Source organism: Triticum urartu, chromosome 4 (assembly GCF_003073215.2).
Source record: "Triticum urartu cultivar G1812 chromosome 4, Tu2.1, whole genome shotgun sequence".
In the NCBI taxonomy this organism is placed as follows: domain Eukaryota; kingdom Viridiplantae; phylum Streptophyta; class Magnoliopsida; order Poales; family Poaceae; genus Triticum; species Triticum urartu.
This window is the reverse complement of record NC_053025.1, coordinates 600,710,230-600,730,560: the sequence shown is the minus strand read 5'-3', so window position 1 is coordinate 600,730,560 and position 20,331 is coordinate 600,710,230. Positions and strand designations below refer to the sequence as shown.

The following is a 20,331-nucleotide window of genomic DNA, read 5'->3' as shown; positions in this document are numbered from 1 at the left end:
TCGCTGCGAGTACGACTCCTTCATCCGCGTTCTTGCAACGCTTCCGCTTAGCGATCTACAAGGGTATGTAGATGCACTCCACTTCCCCTCGTTGCTAGATTACTCCATAGATTGATCTTGGTGATGCATAGAAAATTTTAAATTTCTGCTACGATCCCCAACACGCGCGCCTAACCAGACGCCGAGCAAGTTGGCCTGGTCCTGTGCGTGGGTAAGGTGGACTGTTTAGGCTGCATTCGTAGGCCAAATCTATATTTATACCTAGTGGTTTTTTAGGCGAAAATCTTGGGTATTCCAAGGAAGTCCCCGGAAGACCCCAGCGCCGCCACTGCTTGGACACGGCCTATACACGGCCAGCTTGATCCGTATTGCTTTCTGTGCATGCTAAAACTTGTACTATTACTCAAGTAGTAGAAATGTTACCATCTGAATTACAAAGATCAATGATCTCTGGATTTTATTTTGAAAAGGCTTATGACAAAGTGATCTCGGATTCTCTTTTCCATATTCTAGAAAAAATGGATTTAATGAGACCTGGATGAACTGGTTTTGGGTAGTGGTTAAGGGAAGGACACCTAACATCCAGAGGTAAAAGCACCGGGGGTCCATAAACTTGCGCGGTCGGTGATGATTTAGTCCATGAACTTGTAGACGTTAACTCCACCATCCACTAACTTGCACCTCTGGTAAAAAAACATACCCAATCAGACACGGCCACTTGGCACTAGAGATTTTGCAGATACACCCCTGTCATGTCTGTAATTTATGTGCAGCCACATGAGCCCAGCGAGAGTTAAAATGGGCACCGCCAAGTTAATGATGTAGTTGAGAGAAAATTTGGGAGTTTCAAAGGTGTGAGGCAAAGAGCACTACTCTCCCCTTTCCCTTTTTAACATTGATGCTAACTGTTTGCATAGGATAGTTTAACATACTCATAATGGTGGCCAAATTGTTGGTTTAAATGCTCTAAAAATGTTGGTTTAAATCCTCATCTGATTGATAAAGGGGTGGCCATTTCCAATATGTTTATGACACAATATTGTTCATTTAAGATGATATTAGAAGTGCTAGGAATTTAAAACCGCTTCTATACTAGCTTGAGCAAATGTCGGGTTTAAAAAACAATTTTCAAAAAAGTGAGGCTTTGATAGTGTTACATGATGAAGCCAATGTATGCTGATATTTTTCAACTATCAATTGGGGTATGGGCCTATCAGATAATTAGGTGTGCGTGTGGGTGGTAGCAGGTTGCATGTGATTGGTTGGGTACCTGATGAGAGAAATGTACAAAAGATTGGACGGCTCGGAATCTGGAACTCTAACCCTTGGTGGTAGAGTAACCAGTACCAAAGTATGCTTAACCGGCATACCAGTGTTGGGGAACGTAGTATTTCAAAAAAAACTGCCCACGATCACGCAAGATCTATCTCGGAGAAGCATAGCAACGAGCGGGGAGAGTGTGTCTACGTACCCTCGTAGACCGAAAGCGGAAGCGTTTAGTAACGCGGTTGATGTAGTCGAACGTCTTCGCGATCCAACTGATCAAGTACCGAACGCACGGCACCTCCGCGATCAGCACACGCTCAGCTCGATGACGTCCCTCGAACTCTTGATCCAGTTGAGGCCGAGGGAGAGTTCCGTCAGCACGACGGCGTGGTGACGATGATGATGAAGTTACCAACGCAGGGCTTCGCCTAAGCAGTACAACGATATGACCGAGGTGTGTAACTGTGGAGGGGGGCACCGCACACGACTAAAAGATCAACTTCTATGTTCTAGGGTGCCCCCCTGCCCCCGTATATAAAGGAGGGAGCGGGAGGCCGGCCGGCCAGGCTAGGGCGCACCGGGAGAAGGGGAATCCTACTAGGACTCCAAGTCCTAGTAGGTTTCCACCTAAAGGAGAAGAGGGAAGGAAGGGAGAGGGGGGCCGCGCCCCCAACCCCTTTTCCAATTCAGACTGGGCTTGGGGGCGCCACCTCCTGGCTGCCACCTCTCCTTCCCACTAAGGCCCATCAACTCCCAGGGGGGTTTCGGTAACCTCCCGGTACTTCGGAAAATACCCGAACTTCTCCGGAACCATTCCGATGTCCGAATATAGCCTTCCAACATATCAATCTTTATGTCTCGACCATTTCGAAACTCCTTTTCATGTCCGTGATATCATCCGGGACTCCGAACAACCTTCGGTCATCAAATCACATAAACTCATAAGACAAATCGTCATCGAACGTTAAGCGTGCGGACCCTGCGGGTTCGAGAACTATGTAGACATGACCGAGACACCTCTCCGGTCAATAACCAATAGCGGAACCTGGATGCTCATATTGGCTCCTACATATTCTACGAATATCTTTGTCGGTCAAACCGCATAACAACATAGGTTGTTCCCTTTGTCATCGGTATGTTACTTGCCCGAGATTCAATCATCGGTATCATCGTACCTAGTTCAATCTCGTCACCGGCAAGTCTCTTTACTCGTTCTATAATGCATCATCCCGTGACTAACTCATTAGTCACATTGCTTGTAAGGCTCATAGTGATGTGCATTACCGAGAGGGCCCAGAGATACCTCTCCGCTACACGGAGTGACAAACCCTAATCTCGATCTATGCCAACTCAACAAACACCATCAGAAAGACCTGTAGAGTATCTTTATAATCACCCAGTTACGTTGTGACGTTTGATAGCACACAAGGTGTTCCTCCAATATTCGGAAGTTGCATAATCTCACAGTCTGAGGAACATGTATAAGTCATGAAGAAAGCAATAGCAGAAAAACTAAACGACCATTATGCTAAGCTAATAGATGGTTCTTGTCCATCACATCATTATTTAATGATGTGATCCCGTTCATCAAATGACAACACATGTCTATGGCTAGGAAACTTAACCATCTTTGATTAACGAACTAGTCAGGTAGAGGCATACTAGGGACACTTTGTTTGTCTATGTATTCACACATGTACTAAGTTTCCGGTTAATACAATTCTAGCATGAATAATAAACATTTATCATGATATAAGTAAATATAAATAACAACTTTATTATTGCCTCTAGGGCATATTTCCTTCAACCAGTCTATGACTTTTCTATGTACACCAGTCTATCACCAAGGGTTAGAGTGGTAAATCTATTAAAAGATTATTATTTTCGGCAAGGAAGTGGTACCAGGAAAAAAGTATCACATGATGTGATGGTCTGTTACATCACTTATATGTAGACCAAAGAAAAAGAAAGGGGGCTTGGCATTCATAACATGGAAAGTTTAATATCAACCTATTATCCACCTTGATCCCCACCTTTTTATAATCCTTCCTCCATATACATTGTTATATAAGATAAGTCTCATAACAACCTCATTCAGATCGAGTCCAGTCGCCGCTACGGTCACATCAATCCATTATGGCTCGGACCTACTTAGCAGTTGGATCCTTTGGGAAGCCATGGTAGGGATTATGTTAGTACATTCTTAGGCAAGAAGTGGGTTATATCACCCCCTATTATAGACTTGTCATCTTCGGATGCATCATTTTATTATGTTTGTGCCTAATCTTAATGTTACTTCAACCACCTTACCCCCTCCCCACCCCACCCCTCCTTTTAAGGAGGTTTCAAAGCACCCTGTCACAACTCGTCACACATGCAAGAAAGGAAAATAAAATATCGGTTTTGTTATAACAACCTTATTTTTATGTGAAAGTGGGCCTCGGTTGTTCTTAACAACGATGGCTATTTATTTATGTTGGTCGATAGGCAAAGAATTGCTTGAGTGAAGATAGTGGCACAAGACAGATTAAAAGCAAAGGGAATAGCTCATATGGAAAGAAACATGTATTAGTCAATGAAATTCAAAAGAGAATGGAAGAAGGTAAACATAGCATGTCTCAAAAGTGAGGCGAGGGGACTCCGCCTACAACGAGAGGGATGCCTCGCGAGCCAGGCTTTGGAGATGGGGCCTTTTGGCAAAGCCAAGTCAATTCGGGACAACAAACCCTGCAACTAAGGAAAAGGTTAGCGCACGAATGGCAAATAGAAAAGTTGAAGAAGACATTCTAGGAGCTAAAGGCATCTCACTCATCTCTCATTCGCTTGCTTCTTCGCTCTCCCAACCAATACAATGAGTGAAAAATCCGTTTACTTCCCTTGGGGAAGACACAGTCGGTACATAAGAAACAAAGGTGGCTAAAAACTTCTTTGAATCAAAACCCTTTTTCGTGGAGTCTTTGAATCGGAACCCTACAACCCCCTCTTAGGGCGATAAGGAGAAGTAGAAATATTCTGATTCCTTCGTGGGGAATCAACGAAGGCAGCTGCTCCGGTAGCTTTTTGAAGGGTATTCTCATAAATCCCATCAACAATATTTTGTCTACCCACTTCTCTTTCACAAGTATATTTATGCATTTCCCATGATTATGGATTAAATGGTTCTGAACCTGTGAAAATAGTTAGTTGTAATAACAAGACATTTAATTCACTACTTGTGAAACATTTCAAAGATTGGAAACGTACCTCCAACAGGCAAGGTGGCTCAAGATATGGAAGTTGTGAGATGGAAAGAAAACCACAAAAAAATTTATTATTGGCACTAAGACGAAATCCCTTCTTACCGCAAGCTTTTAATAATATGGTTGTGATCTATAATTACATGTGACTATCTCCACTATAGGAAGAACATCTTCAGCATCTCGAAATCGTATTCGACTGATCTCCTCCTTAATCGCTTCTGGCTAAGCAACTTTCGGCAGAGGAAGGAGGTGAGTCGCTTCTGGCGAAGCAATTCGATTTATGTTTTCATTGCATCCACTTAATTTCAATCAAATCAAATATATTGAAGACAATTCTTGACAAAGAACCCATGGATGGAAAGAAAAATAATATAGAATAGTTGGGCAAATTGAATAAAAATCAAGTATTTTTACATGAAAGATATACATGTGATAACTGGGAATGGACAACAGATAGACTTTTGGCATGATACTTGGTGTGGGGACAAGCCGCTGAATGTGCAATCTTGTGATTTGTAATGAAACTAGCAGAATTGTGAAGCAAATGGCTGAATGTGGCTGCAGATTGACTTTTAGGAGGTGGTTGAATAGGGATAAAATGTTTAAAATGAATAGGTTGAATGGAATGGTGAATTATGTGCATCTTAATCAAGTTACTGATGCACCCAAATGGAAGTGGCATAAGGATGCAAAATTTACTTTCAAATCCCTATACAATCATCTGTCTGATGTAGGCCCAGATAGATATTTTAAGCATCTTTGGAAAGCTAAACTTCCATTAAAAATTAAAATCTAGTTTTGGCTCATTAGGTATAATGGCATTACTCTAAAAGAAAATATGATTAACTAGAGAACATTCTTCGCATATATATTAACTTGGTATCTGTGCTTGCACTTTCCTGAATTTATTTTAGGCCTTGTGACGATGTCCGTTCAATGGGAGGAGACGTTTCTGTCGACTACAAAGGCGTCCGTAACGACTTCATCAATCTCAGGCTCGGCTTCTTAAATATGTTCATAAGAATAGAATGTGCGTGCATACATCATATAGGTGGGTGTGTGTGTATTTGTATTGTACTGTGTTAAAAAAAAGACACGTGAGCCACGTATGGTGTACATTGAAGATGCGTCTGTTGGGAAGCTTCAACAGGAACAGCAGTACACACGAAAACTTTTCGGTGATCTGCTGAAGATGCTCGCCATTGCCAATTTAGTGCGATCCACGTGGAAATCACGTCGGTTGTCACTCTGGTGCCGTGGTGCGTTGACGCCGTCATTATGCCTGTGTTGCATCTCAAATCACCCGCTCCTTTTATTTATTACTGATGATTGAGGGAACGTAACGGTCTGTTTTTTGTTAGTGGTGTGGATGTCTCTGGCCGATGAATTGCTTAAGCCGAGTGCTTCTATTTGTGGACTCACCCGCGTTAAAGAAGGTAGCAAGAATTTTACAAGAGCTTGTTTCCAAATCGCGAACAATGGTAAGTTTAACTCTAATTGCGTCCAACCACCCTACAGCTCCAGCTCAACCCCAAACCTACATCTCCTTCAGAGAGTTCTTCCAAAGACATACACGACTATAATCATACATTGGTTGGATGATGATCTCTCCGGCCAACATCAACATGCGCTGCCCAAAATAACTCAACCACTTAGATCATCATGAATCCACAAAACTGCTGCCGGTACTAGTACTAGTTAAGCATTGGAGGTACAGTGAAGTGGTTGATGCCCACATTTACAGCACATATTATTAACACTACTAGAAGAAAATTAATACAGCAAGATTTTACCGGCACACGGGACGGAAATAGATACGATGAAAAAATATGCCAACACCGACAAATTACTTACTCGCGACAAAACATTGAGTCAGATATCATCAATTTATCACGAATGAAGACTGGCACGATCACCGTGATCAACAAAGAGAAGTTGCTTCCTTCCTGTGCCCCGGGCCCGATTCATGGTGCGCGGCGAGAATGTCTCCCGTGGCATTGGCTCCATGACGGACCTCGTCATGAGTGGTGCTTCCATGGTCATGGTTGTTGGAGCAGCAGCGGCAGGCGAGCCTTCATGCGGCCGCCTGGAGCGCTGAGGAACCATGGGGAGGTCCTGCCCCACGAGCTTGGCGATGTCGATGCTTGCCGAACCCGGGGAGAGAGATCGGTGGTAGGCCATGGCCTTCTTCTTCTTGAGAACATTCAAGACCAAGGGGATGAGTCCATCCATTGTAATGCAACTATGCTATGCAAGCCTGCCTGCCAAGGGATTCCTCTTCATAGGCACAACCGCACAAGAAGGTATGCGGCGCATGATGTATCAAAGGTTTTGACTCTTGACCATTCAAAGTTCAAAGAATGCCTCATCTTCAACTGCAAGGAAAACACCGCCAATGGTTTTATATGGTTGCATTTCTCTTATAAATTCCATTTTCCTCTTTTCAACTAAACTGTCCACAACTCCGCACCAGCTCATCTTCTCATGGGCTGTCAATATCTAATCTCATCTGCCATGATAGTGGTGGCATAGAGGGAAGGGCACATACTGCTCAAGGTATCAAAGAATTTATGCAACTCAAGGTTAGTAAAATATACTTTCTTGCAGGGGGCAGACCCAAGAAAAAAATGAGAGGGTGCAAACATGTATGGACATCAAGGAAAAAAATAGCGCGCTATACAAAATAGCGCTTCCCCTGGAGATATGCTATTAGTGAGACATTGTACACAAATCAATTTAGCGAGACAATTCTCTACACACTATAGCATGCTATTTTCTTCATTGATGGACATATTCATAAACCAGCAAGGCAAAAACATCACTATAAACCAAAACACGGTTATAATCACTTCGTTCTTCACAAGGTAACCAAGTTCATTGAGAAGTGCAGGAAAACTAAACATTTGATATAGAATGAATTATGTCAATACGACAATATCTTGTTCCGAAGTTGTGTAAGACAACATTGACACATGGTTCTAACTATCGACCCGCAAGAAAAAAAAATTCAAATTGAGTGAGAAGCAATTCACCAAAGAAGGTCAGTATCAAAACATGAACATGTTTTTAGCACATTACCTTTCGGTTCATCCCACGACACTCACTACTACTCCCTCCGTTCTCAAATATTTGTCTTTTTAGATATTTCAACAAATGACTACATACGAAGCAAAATGAGTGAATCTACACTCTAAAATATGTCTACATACATCCGTATGTTGTAACCATTTGAAATGTCTAGAAAGACAAATATTTGGGAACGGAGAGAGTAGGTTGCATGAAAATGTTCAACCTCTCCATTTGCATGAAAATGGACTCGGCAAAATAGAAAATAAAAGGTCGGCATGAAAATATTTAACCTCTCCTTTTGCTTCCGTCGCTACTAGAATCCACAGCTTTGCCGGGCACTCGACAAAGGCTGAAAAAAGTCGGCGACGTGTTTGCCGGCAAACATGACTCGGCTGGGCAGCCGGCAACAGAGGTTATTTTACCGAGTTCTTTCTATGGGCACTGCGAAAACACCTAAATAACTATCGAGTGAAAAAAAAATAGTATTCGACAACTGAATGTTGGAAAAAAAAACTCGACAAAAAAAAATTATCCGGGTGGGAAAAAGAGTGCTTGGCAAGGTAATGTTTGCCTAACCAATCAAAATGCACTCGGCAAACAACCTAACACCAGGGAAAGTTTCAGATTCCACTTCCAGTAATGTTAGTAGGTAATTCATCCTCGATCGCTGCCTCCGGTACAATAGAGATCTAGAAATCTAATCCAGTTAGTAAGCTGGTAAGGTACAGCACCTTAAATATTTGGAGCCAAACTTGGTTTACTACAGTAATATTAGTAGTTACAACTCAAAACTAGTCGACACGAGTTCTTTTTCTTCCCGCCAAGTCTCGACACTGCAGTCTAAACTATGTTAGCCTCTACAGGATGTGAGATGCACATCTCTGTCTAAGCAGGCTTTGACGAAACGCACCACATGAAACACAAGGCAAGCCTGTAGCAGATTCGTCCGTCTCTCAACTTCAAAGGCACTGCTACCCTTTTACAATCTCCCGGTAGAACATGTTGATGAAATCATCATTCTGCACAGACACAAAAAAGGCGTGAGCAGATACTCCATAGTCAACATGAGTGTCAGGAGGCTATGAATTTGTTGTAGCGACAGAATAGAATTATGCGAACCCAGCAACAAATTGAATCAACCTTATTATTTACTACTCCCTCCGTTCCATAAGAAATGTCGTGGTTTTAGTTTGTCTTCAGTTTGGTTGTCATGTACTCCATCCATTACATAGTAAGTGTCGTGGTTTTAGTTCAAACTTGAATAAAACCACGACACTTATTATGGAACGGAGGGAGCACATGACAACCAACAGAAAGAAAAATTACCTGCACAAGCCTCAGCAATGCACCTCTCAGGTTGTCTCTTGATAGTATCACTGGGCCATACGATGCTGTTGGGGCAAGCAGTGGAGGAGGAGGATTAGGTGGTGGAAATGGCTGAAGCAACAGCGCACCGTATGGTGGAGGGAGGCATTCAGTGGGCCGTGCAAAGTGCTCGAGCGAAGGAGACCTTTGCCAGTGCTGAGGACGAGGTGGAGGGGGAGCAGAGGATAGTTGAAAGGGCTTGAGCAAGACAGCACTTTGCCTCTGCTGAGGATCAAGTGCAGGAGGAGCAGTGGATTGTGTAAAGGGCTGGGCCAAGGGAGCACTTTCCCTGCGCTGAGGATCAGGTGGAGGAGGAGCAGTGGATTGTGCGAAGGGCTGGGACAAGGGAGCACTTTGCCTGTGCGGAGGATCAATTGGAGGAGGAGCAGAGGGTAGTGGGAATGGCTGGAAATAGGGAGCACTCTGCCGGTGCTGAATGGAAAGGGGGGGAAGAAATGGGGGTGGAGCTGAAGATGGAAAAGCAGCATGAGCTGTTGCTGCTTGCGAAGATGTGGTAACAATGGGGGGAAAGAATGGTGGTTTTGAAAGACTAGCAGGCTGAATGGTAGGAGCGCTGGTGGGTACATGAGCATCTTGGGGAACCACGGTAGCTGCTGACGCTCGTGGAGCAGGAAGCAGATTATGTGAGGCAGGAGGCTGTGATGAAACAGCACTAGGCGCTGGCGATGCACGCCTAGATGAAGGAACCGCCCTGATAGGTTGATTTGGCTGTACTGGACCTGCTCCACCAGTGGGTGCTCCAACACATGCAGCTGCCTGGCCGAAGAGATTAAAAATGGTTAGTCTCGTATAATTACATAATGATGCTGGATTGCAGAGCAACCACCGGAATAAACACAGATGTCCAGTGTTTCCAAACAGAATGACACGATATGGGAGGACGAACGAGTTTGCTTACTGTTAACAAAGCTGACAATAACTTGAATTCAACATCGCCAGGTACCATGGTAGATGGTGTTGTTGGCTGCTCTAGGGTATCTTCAGATGAGGGAACATCAGATGCTACTTCCAGCTCTTCACAATCACTGAAACTGGGCACAGTAAGATGATTTAAGTTGTGCTGTTCTGTACTCATGAGCCAAAGGGACCAGCTCAGCTAGACAATACGGTAAACTTGCATTATTACCCCTCTGGTTTCCTGCAGTTCTTTCATGTGACAGAGTTTTCATCATTCAGTTATTTAAACGAACTAATATTTATCCATAAGGAGAGCTCTAATTTCTTCTTCTGCAATATTTTTAACCCGGCGTTCTATAAAGGCCCTCGTATTAAAATTAAAATATTAGCCAAAGATCAGTTTTGTGTTTCTCCCCTTGCCACTCTTGTATCATAACGCCAACTCCTCAAAGTATTATGTTTGATCGTTAAGTTTGTACGAGGAAACGACTAAAACAGGTAGTGATACAACTTTGATCACGGCTAAAACAAGTGTAAAACATCTAAACAACTTAGAAACGATTAGCAGAGAGCAAATGGAATAGCTAGAGGCTATCTTCTATGCAAAGGTAAATAAGAAGCATGAAGATTCCGAATACCTTTTAACTGAAGGAACCAGTTTCTCTGGGGATGCCCTGGAATATGCTTTACGTATCCTGTACATTTCGTAGGCAATGTATAGTTCAGCGAGTACATGGCAAAAGATATAACTACTTGAAGAAAATGTCTAGCCATCTCTTGTAGTGGACAGAATCAAGCAAGCAAGCAAATGAAAGCATGGACAAAGGTTGAGCATCTGGTTAAACATACAGACAGATAGGTCGTGGATACAGGCTAAACAAACACTTAACCTCTGAAACTATAATTAACTAATGGAATGGCGTTAGTAAGCATCTGGTTAGTTTATGTGGCTCTGCATATTCAGTATTCCGCAGACTGCATTTCAATACCACACCTACGCTGAACTTCTTTTCAAAAATGTCTACAGGTGGCGACTGCCCACCTGAACGATTTCCATTAAATTGCTTACGCGATCAATAGTTTCTTTACAGGGAGTTCTACACAGAGAGGGGTGATCCTGTGGGAAAAACACACGAAGGACATAAGCTACAGCAACGCGGAGAAGTTTTTGACCCAGGCCTGGAGGATCGTTTTAGAAATGAATAAGGAGCAGCGCCACCTCCCGTTATTGATCAGGTTCGTTAGCGTGTGCTTACAGAGAACTGGAGAAGTTGACAGGTACTAGTCATTAATCTCAGCATATTATCTAACTTGTAAGACACTGAATCAACCAGTATACAAAATTCAAAAACAGCTACACTAGCAAAAACATACTTAAGGACCTAAAACTAGAGCAGATCAAATGAATGACCGAGCAGGATAGCATAACAAGTCAGTAAGACACAGCCTTTCTGGATACTAGGTATTGGATGGGAAGAAAGAAGATTTGTGATTGTCGGCACTGTTTCCTACCAATTGCCCGATTTGCACGACCAATGAGGCAAGGGAAGATGGTTAGCACAGACCAGGTCCTACAGCCTATATATTGGGTTGAAAGCCTTGATAAGTTTTAGTGGGCTTTGCAGTGAATACGCATAGTTCCAAGTATCAGTATATATCAAATGTTATGTACTCCTCCGTTCCTAAATACTTGTCTTTCTAGGCATTTCAAATGACTACTACATACGGAGCAAAATGAGTGAATCTACACTCTAAAATATGTCTACATACATCCGTATGTAGTAGCACATAATACAGTAGTTTAGTAACTTATTGTTGACAAATGAAAGCATACCAAACAGGCAAACAGATAGACCAACGCGATCAAATTTCATGTTTAAGTTTAAAATGCCACTCCTAGCAGAAAGATATCTGGTGCTATGATCTGCAGTCTACAGGCCAAAATATATCAATACATTCTCATGGATGATATTTAATGCAATAAGAAAAAGAAATTACCTACTGAAAAGATGTGCTACTTCTTCACATTCCTCAGGCTCATAGAACCATATTCCAATAATTTCGGCTGCAGCATTGGTGTATATTATGTAAGGAACTTCCACCTTGTAATCAAAACCGCCCAGGAGGTCCTCGACCAGATTTTCTGCTTACAAGAGGAAGGCAACACAATATTAGCATATACTCCCTCCGTCCCAAAATAAGTGTCTGTCTTTGATTTAGTACAAAGTTGTACTAAATCAAAGACACTTATTTTGGGATGGAGGGAGTACATGTCATGCAAGCTAATTATTCAAGACAGCATTTTATACCAACCAGCTACACGATTCCTTACATACCAAACACACGATTCAGTAAGGTTTTCAAGTGAGCTACATTTTGTTGTGGAAGTTCCTGTACAACCTCATATATAAACCGAACAGGAACCAGCATACAACAATATATACCCCTAGGATGCTCAAGAGTTATTTTCTTAATGGAGGATGCATAAGAGAGAATGTTTCCTGATATGAAGACTGAGGGATGCATTAATTTATCCCAAAAGGCTACAAGCAATCAGTAATGTGTCCCATTTTATCTCATAGTAGTATACAACAATTCAAAGAAAAACCACTCCCCCTATGTACGATTTGTCTCCAAATGTTTAATAGATAGGCATGATTTATTTCCGTAAGGAATCTAGAACCGCAAAAAATACCTGTATTTCGACGATTCATGATGAGAAACTGGAATCTGGGTTGGGTGTTCCTGCAAGAATGTAAAGTTTTATTACGAGATGCACACTCTAAAGCACTTTATAGGTCCAACAAATTTGCATCTCAGAAGAATACAAGAGGACATCTGGTCATAAGTCCAACAAATAGCTGTAGATGCCGAAAATCTCAAAGGTAATGTTTACCAGTAGGCATTGTACTGTTTCAGGAGCATACATCGCCGAATTTACATGTAAACTATTGTAAGATCAGCAACAAACAGTTCAATGCAGGTGTCCAGAGATCGTATACAAAATACTAGCAGGGTCCAAAAACCCCCAATAGCCGATAGCTTGTGACAGACAGGAACTACACACAAATATCAATAAACAGTACTGAAAGTTCCACACCAGCATTTGTTTATCAACAATATATACCAGCACTGTAAATACTTCAGGCAGTGCAGGCAAAATAAGAAATAGAAAATATTTCCCTAGCAACAAAATCCTAATAAATTTTCACCGTACAGGGGATTTTTGAACGACAATGCAACTAAGTAATACACAGTGCAAAGACCGAATCACAACAACTCCATCTGATCCCCATTTCTTGTAGAAAGCCACTTCAATGCTTTAAACTAAAAATTCACAACATCCGCATCCAAGTAAACACCCAAGTAGCCGGGAATTACACAAGCATCCACCAAACATCGCAAAATTGTAACACCTAGCAGTGCTTTCCCTAGCAACCAAGTCGTCTGCAATCTTCACTATGTAAGGAATTGCAGAACCACGACACGGTCCAAGTACAAAATCATAATGCCATTCCATTGCCAAGGCGATTTCAGTTCTCTTCCAAAAATTCTTAACATCCCCAACAACAGCAAGCAACCAATGCTACATTAATCGGCCGAAGCCAATGTCGCAATCTACGGCGCATCAGTTATAGGGTCGGGGCACGAACCTCTTGACGACGAAGAGCGACCCCTCCACGCCCTTGTGGCTCTGCACAAAAACACGCGTACACGGAGATCGAGTCAGGAACCGCGAAGCAGGGCGTCGAGAAGGGGGGAGGGTTCGGCGGAGGGTGCGGGGGGTTCAGTACAGTACCCATCGGACCGTGTCCTGGTCGAAGCTGTAGGCGGTGACGCTGGCGGCGGTGATGAGGATGTCGACGATGGCGGGGTCGAGGCGCCGCAGCACGGTGAGGTTGAGCATCCGCGTGCCCTCCCGGTCCGCCCCCAGGTTCGGCGTCACCTTGCTCCGCCTCCCGCCGCCGCCGCCGCCGCGCCGCGCCATGAGGAAACCCTAGCTGGCGGCCGGAGCGGCTTGGGTCTGGGGTTTTGGACGGCCGGGGCGGGTGATCGCTGACGAGGGCAGTGGGGCGAGAGAGCCCTCTCGCTTTTGCCGCGCACGCCGTGGCACCGCCGCCGTGTGCGTGACAGATGCCTGCGCCACGCGGGGCCACTTGTCAGTCACCGGATGGAGTGGCTCCGGGGTTCATCCACTCGGCTAACCTTGCCTGCGTCCCAGCCCAGTGAGGAGCTTCTGGTCCAAGACGGGCCTATTACTACTTTTCAAGTAGCCTAACAGAAACCGCGAGAGCTATATCTCGCCCGTGCCGATTCCTATTAGGTATCTCCTACAGTCCGGCGACTGTCGGTCCGGTAAAACACTGTAGCATTTGCTAGTTTTCCTTCTGTTGTTTTTGTTTTCCCAATGTTTGTACTACGGTATTCTTCGGGTTCTTTTTTTTTCAATGCATGTCTACATTATCCATAAGCGTTGTAAATCTTTCCTATTTAGCAGGAACATTTTTGGTGTACTCATTTAACATTTATCAACTACATGATTAGCATATTTGAAAAATATATGTTTCATGTCTATCTTTTTTTATACACACTCTACTTTTTTGTATACGTCTAGAACATTTTTATCTACATTAATATTTATAAATACATGATTTCACATTTTATTTTAATACTTGTTCAAAAAAGGAATATGTGTTAAAAAAATTCAAATACATGTTGAAACATTTTTGTATGATATGAAACATTTTTTGAACTATGCTATCATTTTTTTACATTGGATAAACATTTTTTTTCAAGTCACACATTCTGTTTGAAACGCGTGCACATTTTTCTGCAAATCATTTTATTGTCATCAACCGCCAAAAGCGGGGATTGAAAGAGCATTTACCACTTAAGTGTTTTGATGTTGATGACGATACAATTTGCGAACTAGCCGTGTGCCTAAACTACATAAGTATACTCTTTATGACACAAGACGGTTGGGCACCCCTCCGGATGGAAAAGAGCGAAGACGGCATTTCCGACGCGTTTTATTTCTTTAGTCATAATAAATCCGTACTATTAAGAGGGGCCCGCATTGGAAGGTACGGGTGAATCAAACACGTACATAACTAAATATTGCACACACATATAGCCTTCCATTTCGAGGAGAGAGTCTCTTATCCAATCTATGTAGAAAAACTGCCCCCAGGATGGTTGTACCGTAGGTAGCCCCGACTAAACCGCTCTATTGTGGAGTGGTCACTATGGCTGCTGCCCTGTTGGTTGTACCGGGCGCAAGGGCTGTTATTGGCCTGTCTGTGGGGCGGTTCAACTGGGTCGTGCGCCGGTCCAACCACCGCAAAAGGGTCATTTCCTTTCGGAATTGGGCTGGCATGTCTAGCGGTGGCTACTCGGTAATTCCGATAGTTGCATAACTACCGGTACAACCGGGGTCCCAAGCAGTTATTGTTGGGGAACGTAGCAGAAATTCAAAATTTTCTACGCATCACCAAGATCAATCTATGGAGAGACTAGCAACGAGGGGAAGGAGAGTGCATCTACATACCCTTGTAGATCGCTAAGCGGAAGCGTTCAAGTGAATGGGGTTGATGGAGTCGTACTCGTCGTGATTCAAATCACCGATGACCAAGTGCCGAACGCACGACACCTCCGCGTTCAACACACGTGCAGCCCGGTGACGTCTCCCACGCCTTGATCCAGCAAGGAGAGAGGGAGAGGTTGAGGAAGACTCCATCCAGCAGCAGCACAACGGCGTGGTGGTGGTGGAGGAGCGTGGCTATCCTGCAGGGCTTCGCCAAGCACCGCGGGAGAGGAGGAGGACTTGGGAGAGAGAGATGCAGGGCTGCACCAACGAGAGATCGAATCGCGTGTCATATGGGCAGCCCTAGGCCTCATATATATATAGGGGAAGGGGAGGGGCTGCGCCCCCTCTAGGGTTCCCACCCCTAGGGGGGGCGGCAGCCCCAAACCCATCTATGGGTGGCGGCCACAAGGGGGGAGGAGAGGGAGGCGCAGGGAATATGGGCCTTAGGCCCATATCCCATTAGGGTTTGCCCCCTCTCCATCACTTAGGCGCATGGGCCTTAGTGGGACTGGTGCCCTTGGCCCATGTAGGCCAAGGAACACTCCCTACAGCCCATGTGGCCCCCCCGGGGCTGGTGGCCCCACTTGGTGGGCCCCCGGGACCCTCCCGGTGGTCCCGGTACGTTACCGATAAACCCCGAAACTCTTCCGGTGACCAAAACAGGACTTCCCATATATAAATCTTTACCTCCGGACCATTTCGGAACTCCTCGTGACGTCCGGGATCTCATCCGGGACTCCGAACAACATTCGGTAACCACATACAAACTTCCTTTATAACCCTAGCGTCATCGAACCTTAAGTGTGTAGACCCTACGGGTTCGGGAGACATGCAGACATGACCGAGACGTTCTCCGGTCAATAACCAACAGCGGATCTGGATACCCATGTTGGCTCCCACATGTTCCACGATGATCTCATCGGATGAACCACGATGTCAAGAACTTAATCAATCCCGTATTCAATTCCCTTTGTCTAGCGGTACGATACTTGCCCGATCTCGTTACCGGCAAGTCTCTTTACTCGTTCCGTAACACATCATCCCGTGATCAACTCCTTGATCACACTGTGCACATTATGATGATGTCCTACCGAGTGGGCCCAGAGATACCTCTCCCTTTACACGGAGTGACAAATCCCAGTCTCGATTCGTGCCAACCCAACAGACACTTTCGGAGATAGCTGTAGCGCACCTTTATAGTCACCCAGGTTACGTTGTGACGTTTGGTATACCCAAAGCACTCCTACGGTATCCGGGAGTTGCACAATCTCATGGTCTAAGGAAATGATACTTGACATTAGAAAAGCTTTAGCATACGAACTACATGATCTTGTGCTAGGCTTAGGATTGGGTCTTGTCCATCACATCATTCTCCTAATGATGTGATCCCGTTATCAACGACATCCAATGTCCATGGTTAGGAAACCATAACCATCCATTGATCAACGAGCTAGTCAACTAGAGGCTCACTAGGGACATGGTGTTGTCTATGTATCCACACATGTATCTAAGTTTCCTATCAATACAATTATAGCATGGATAATAAACAATTATCATGAACAAGGAAATATAATAATAATGAATTTATTATTGCCTCTAGGGCATATTTCCAATAGTCTCTCACTTGCACTAGAGTCAATAATCTAGTTCACATCGCCATGTGATTAACACTCACAGGTCACATCGCCATGTGACTAACACCCAAAGAGTTCTGGGTTTGATCATGTTGCTTGTGAGAGAGGTTTTAGTCAACGGGTCTGAACCTTTCAGATCCGTGTGTGCTTCACAAATCTCTATGTCATCTCCTAGATGCAGCTACCACGTTCTATTTGGAGCTATTCCAAATAACTGTTCTACTATACGAATCCAGTTTACTACTCAGAATAATCTGGATTAGTGTCAAAGTTTGCATCGGCGTAACCCTTTACGACGAACTCTTTTACCACCTCCATAATCGAGAAAATTCCTTAGTCCACTAGTTACTAAGGATAACTTTGACCACTGTCCTGTGATCCGTTCTTGGATCACTCTTGTACCCCTTGACTGACTCATGGCAAGGCACACTTCAGGTGCGGAACACAGCATAGCATACTGTAGAGCCTATGTCTTAAGCATAGGGGACGACCTTCGTCCTTTCTCTCTATTCTGCCGTGGTCGAGCTTTAAGTCTTAACTTCATACCTTACAACTCAGGCAAGAACTCCTTCTTTGACTGATCCATCTTGAACAACTTCAAGATCATGTCAAGGTATGTGCTCATTTGAAAGTACCATTAAGCGTTTTGATCTATCCTTATAGATCTTGATGCTCAATGCTCAAGTAGCTTAATCCAGGTTTTCCATTGAAAACACTTTCCAAATAACCCTATATGCTTTCCAGAAATTCTACGTCATTTCCGATCAACAATATGTTAAAACATATACTCATCAGAAATTCTATAGTGCTCCCACTCACTTCTTTGGAAATACAAGTTTCTCATAAACTTTGTATAAACCCAAAATCTTTGATCATCTCATCAAAGTGTACATTCCAACTCCGAGGTGCTCACTCCAGTCCTCAGAAGGATTGCTGGAGCTTTGCATACTTATTAGCATATTTCAGGATTGACAAAACCTTCCGGTTGTATCACATACGACCTTTCCTCAAAAATCATCGAGGAAACAATGTTTTGATATCCTATCTGCAAGATTTCATAAATGATGCAGTAATTGCTAATATAATTCCAACAGACTCTTAGCATCGCTACGAGTGAGAAAGTCTCACCGTAGTCAACTCCTTGAACTTGTCGGGAAACTTCTTAACGACAAGTCGAGCTTTCTTAATGGTGACATTTACCATCATTGTCCGTCTTCCTTTTAAATCCATCTGTACTCAACAGCCTCACGACCATCAAGTAGTTCTTCCAAAGTCTACACTTTGTTTTCATATATGGATCCTCTCTCGGATTTTATGGCCTCGAGCCATTTATCGGAATCCGGGCCCACCATCGCTTCTCCATAGCTCGTAGGTTCATTGTTGTCTAGCAACATGACTTCCAAGACAGGATTACGTACCACTCTGAAGTAGTACGCATCCTTGTCATCCTACGAGGTTTGGTAGTGACTTGATCTGAAGTTTCATGATCACTATCATAAGCTTCCACTTCAATTGGTGTAGGTGCCACAGGAACAACTTCCTGTGCCCTGCCACACACTAGTTGAAGAGACGGTTCAATAACCTCATCAAGTCTCCACCATCCTCCCACTCAATTCTTCCGAGAGAAACCTTTCCTCGAGAAAGGACCCGATTCTAGAAACAATCCCTTATTGCTTTCGAATCTGAGACAGGAGGTATACCCAACTGTTTTGGGTGTCCTATGAAAATGCATTTATCCGCTTTGGGTTCGAGCTTATCAGCCTGAAACTTTTTCACATAAGCGTCGCAGCCCCAAACTTTTAAGAAATGACAGCTTAGGTTTCTCTAAACCATAGTTCATACGGTGTCATCTCATCGGAATTACATGGTCCCCCTTTTAAAGTGAATGTGGTTGTCTCTAATGCCTAACCCATAAACTATCGTGGTAATTCGATAAGAGACATCATGGTATGCATCATATCCAATAGGGTGCAGTTATGATGTTCGGACACACCATCACACTATGGTGTTCCAGGCTGTATTAGTTGTGAAACAATTTCCACAATGTCTTAATTTTGTGCCAAACTCGCAATTCAGATATTCATCTCTATGATCATATCATAGATCTTTTATCCTCTTGTCACGACGATCTTTCAACTTCACCCTGAACTTACTTGAACCTTTCAATAATTCAGACTCGTGATTCATCAAGTAAATATACTCAACATCTACTCAAATCATCTGTGAAGTAAGAACATAACGATATCCACTACATACCTCAGCACTCATTGGACTGCACACATCAAAATGTATTACTTCCAACAAGTTGCTTTCTAGTTCCATTTTACTGAAACCGAGGCTTTCAGTCATCTTGCCCATGTGGTATGATTTGCATGTCTCAAGTGATTCAAAATCAAGTGAGTCTAAACGGTCCAATTGCATGGAGTTTCTTCATGCAAATACACCAATAGACATGGTTCGCATGTCTCAAACCTTTCAAAAACGAGTGAGCCCAAAGATCCATCAACATGGAGCTTCTTCATGCGTTTTATACCGATATGACTTACGTGGCAGTGCCACAAGTAGGTGGTACTATCATTACTATCTTTTGGCATGAACATGTGTATCACTACGATCGAGATTCAATAAGCCATTCATTTTAGGTGTAAGACCATTGAAGGTATTATTCAAATAAACAGAGTAACCATTATTCTCCTTAAATGAATAACCGTATTGCGATAGACGTAATCCAATCATGTCTATGCTCAACGCAAACACCAAATAACAATTATTTAGGTTTTAATACCAATCTTGATGGTAGAGGGAGTATGCGATGCTTGATCACATCAAGCTTGGAAACACTTCCAACACATATCATTATCTCACCTTTAGCTAGTCTCTGTTTATTCCATAGCTTTTATTTCGAGTTACTAACACTTAGCAACCGAACCGGTATCTAATACCCTGGTGCTACTCGGAGTACTAGTAAAGTACACATCAACACAATATATCCAATATACTTCTATCGACCTTGCCAGCCTTCTCATCTACCAAGTATCTAGGGTAATTCTGCTCCAGTGGTTGTTCCCCTTATTACAGAAGCACTTAGTCTCGGGTTTGGGTTCAACCTTGGGTTTCTTCATTAGAGCAGCAGCTGATTTGCCGTTTCATGAAGTATCCCTTCTTTCCCTTGCCCTTCTTGAAACTAGTGGTTTTACCAACCATCAACAATTGATGCTCCTTCTTGATTTCTACTTTTGTGGTGTCAAACATC

General features: G+C 43.4%; 1 protein-coding gene across 1 annotated transcript; it reads right to left on the bottom strand.

Annotated features, from left to right (window-relative positions):
• Nucleotides 1-8,177: 8,177 nt before the first annotated feature.
• Nucleotides 8,178-14,070, bottom strand: LOC125553055 (mRNA-decapping enzyme-like protein). The gene is made up of 8 exons (XM_048716807.1): nt 13,657-14,070; nt 13,511-13,551; nt 12,553-12,602; nt 11,856-12,000; nt 10,496-10,552; nt 9,859-9,991; nt 8,901-9,716; nt 8,178-8,593 (listed from the first exon to the last, which is right to left on the bottom strand). Exons 1-8 carry the CDS (start codon nt 13,843-13,845, stop codon nt 8,546-8,548), a joined length of 1,479 nt encoding a protein of 492 aa, XP_048572764.1. The 5' UTR covers nt 13,846-14,070; the 3' UTR covers nt 8,178-8,545.
• Nucleotides 14,071-20,331: the final 6,261 nt, after the last annotated feature.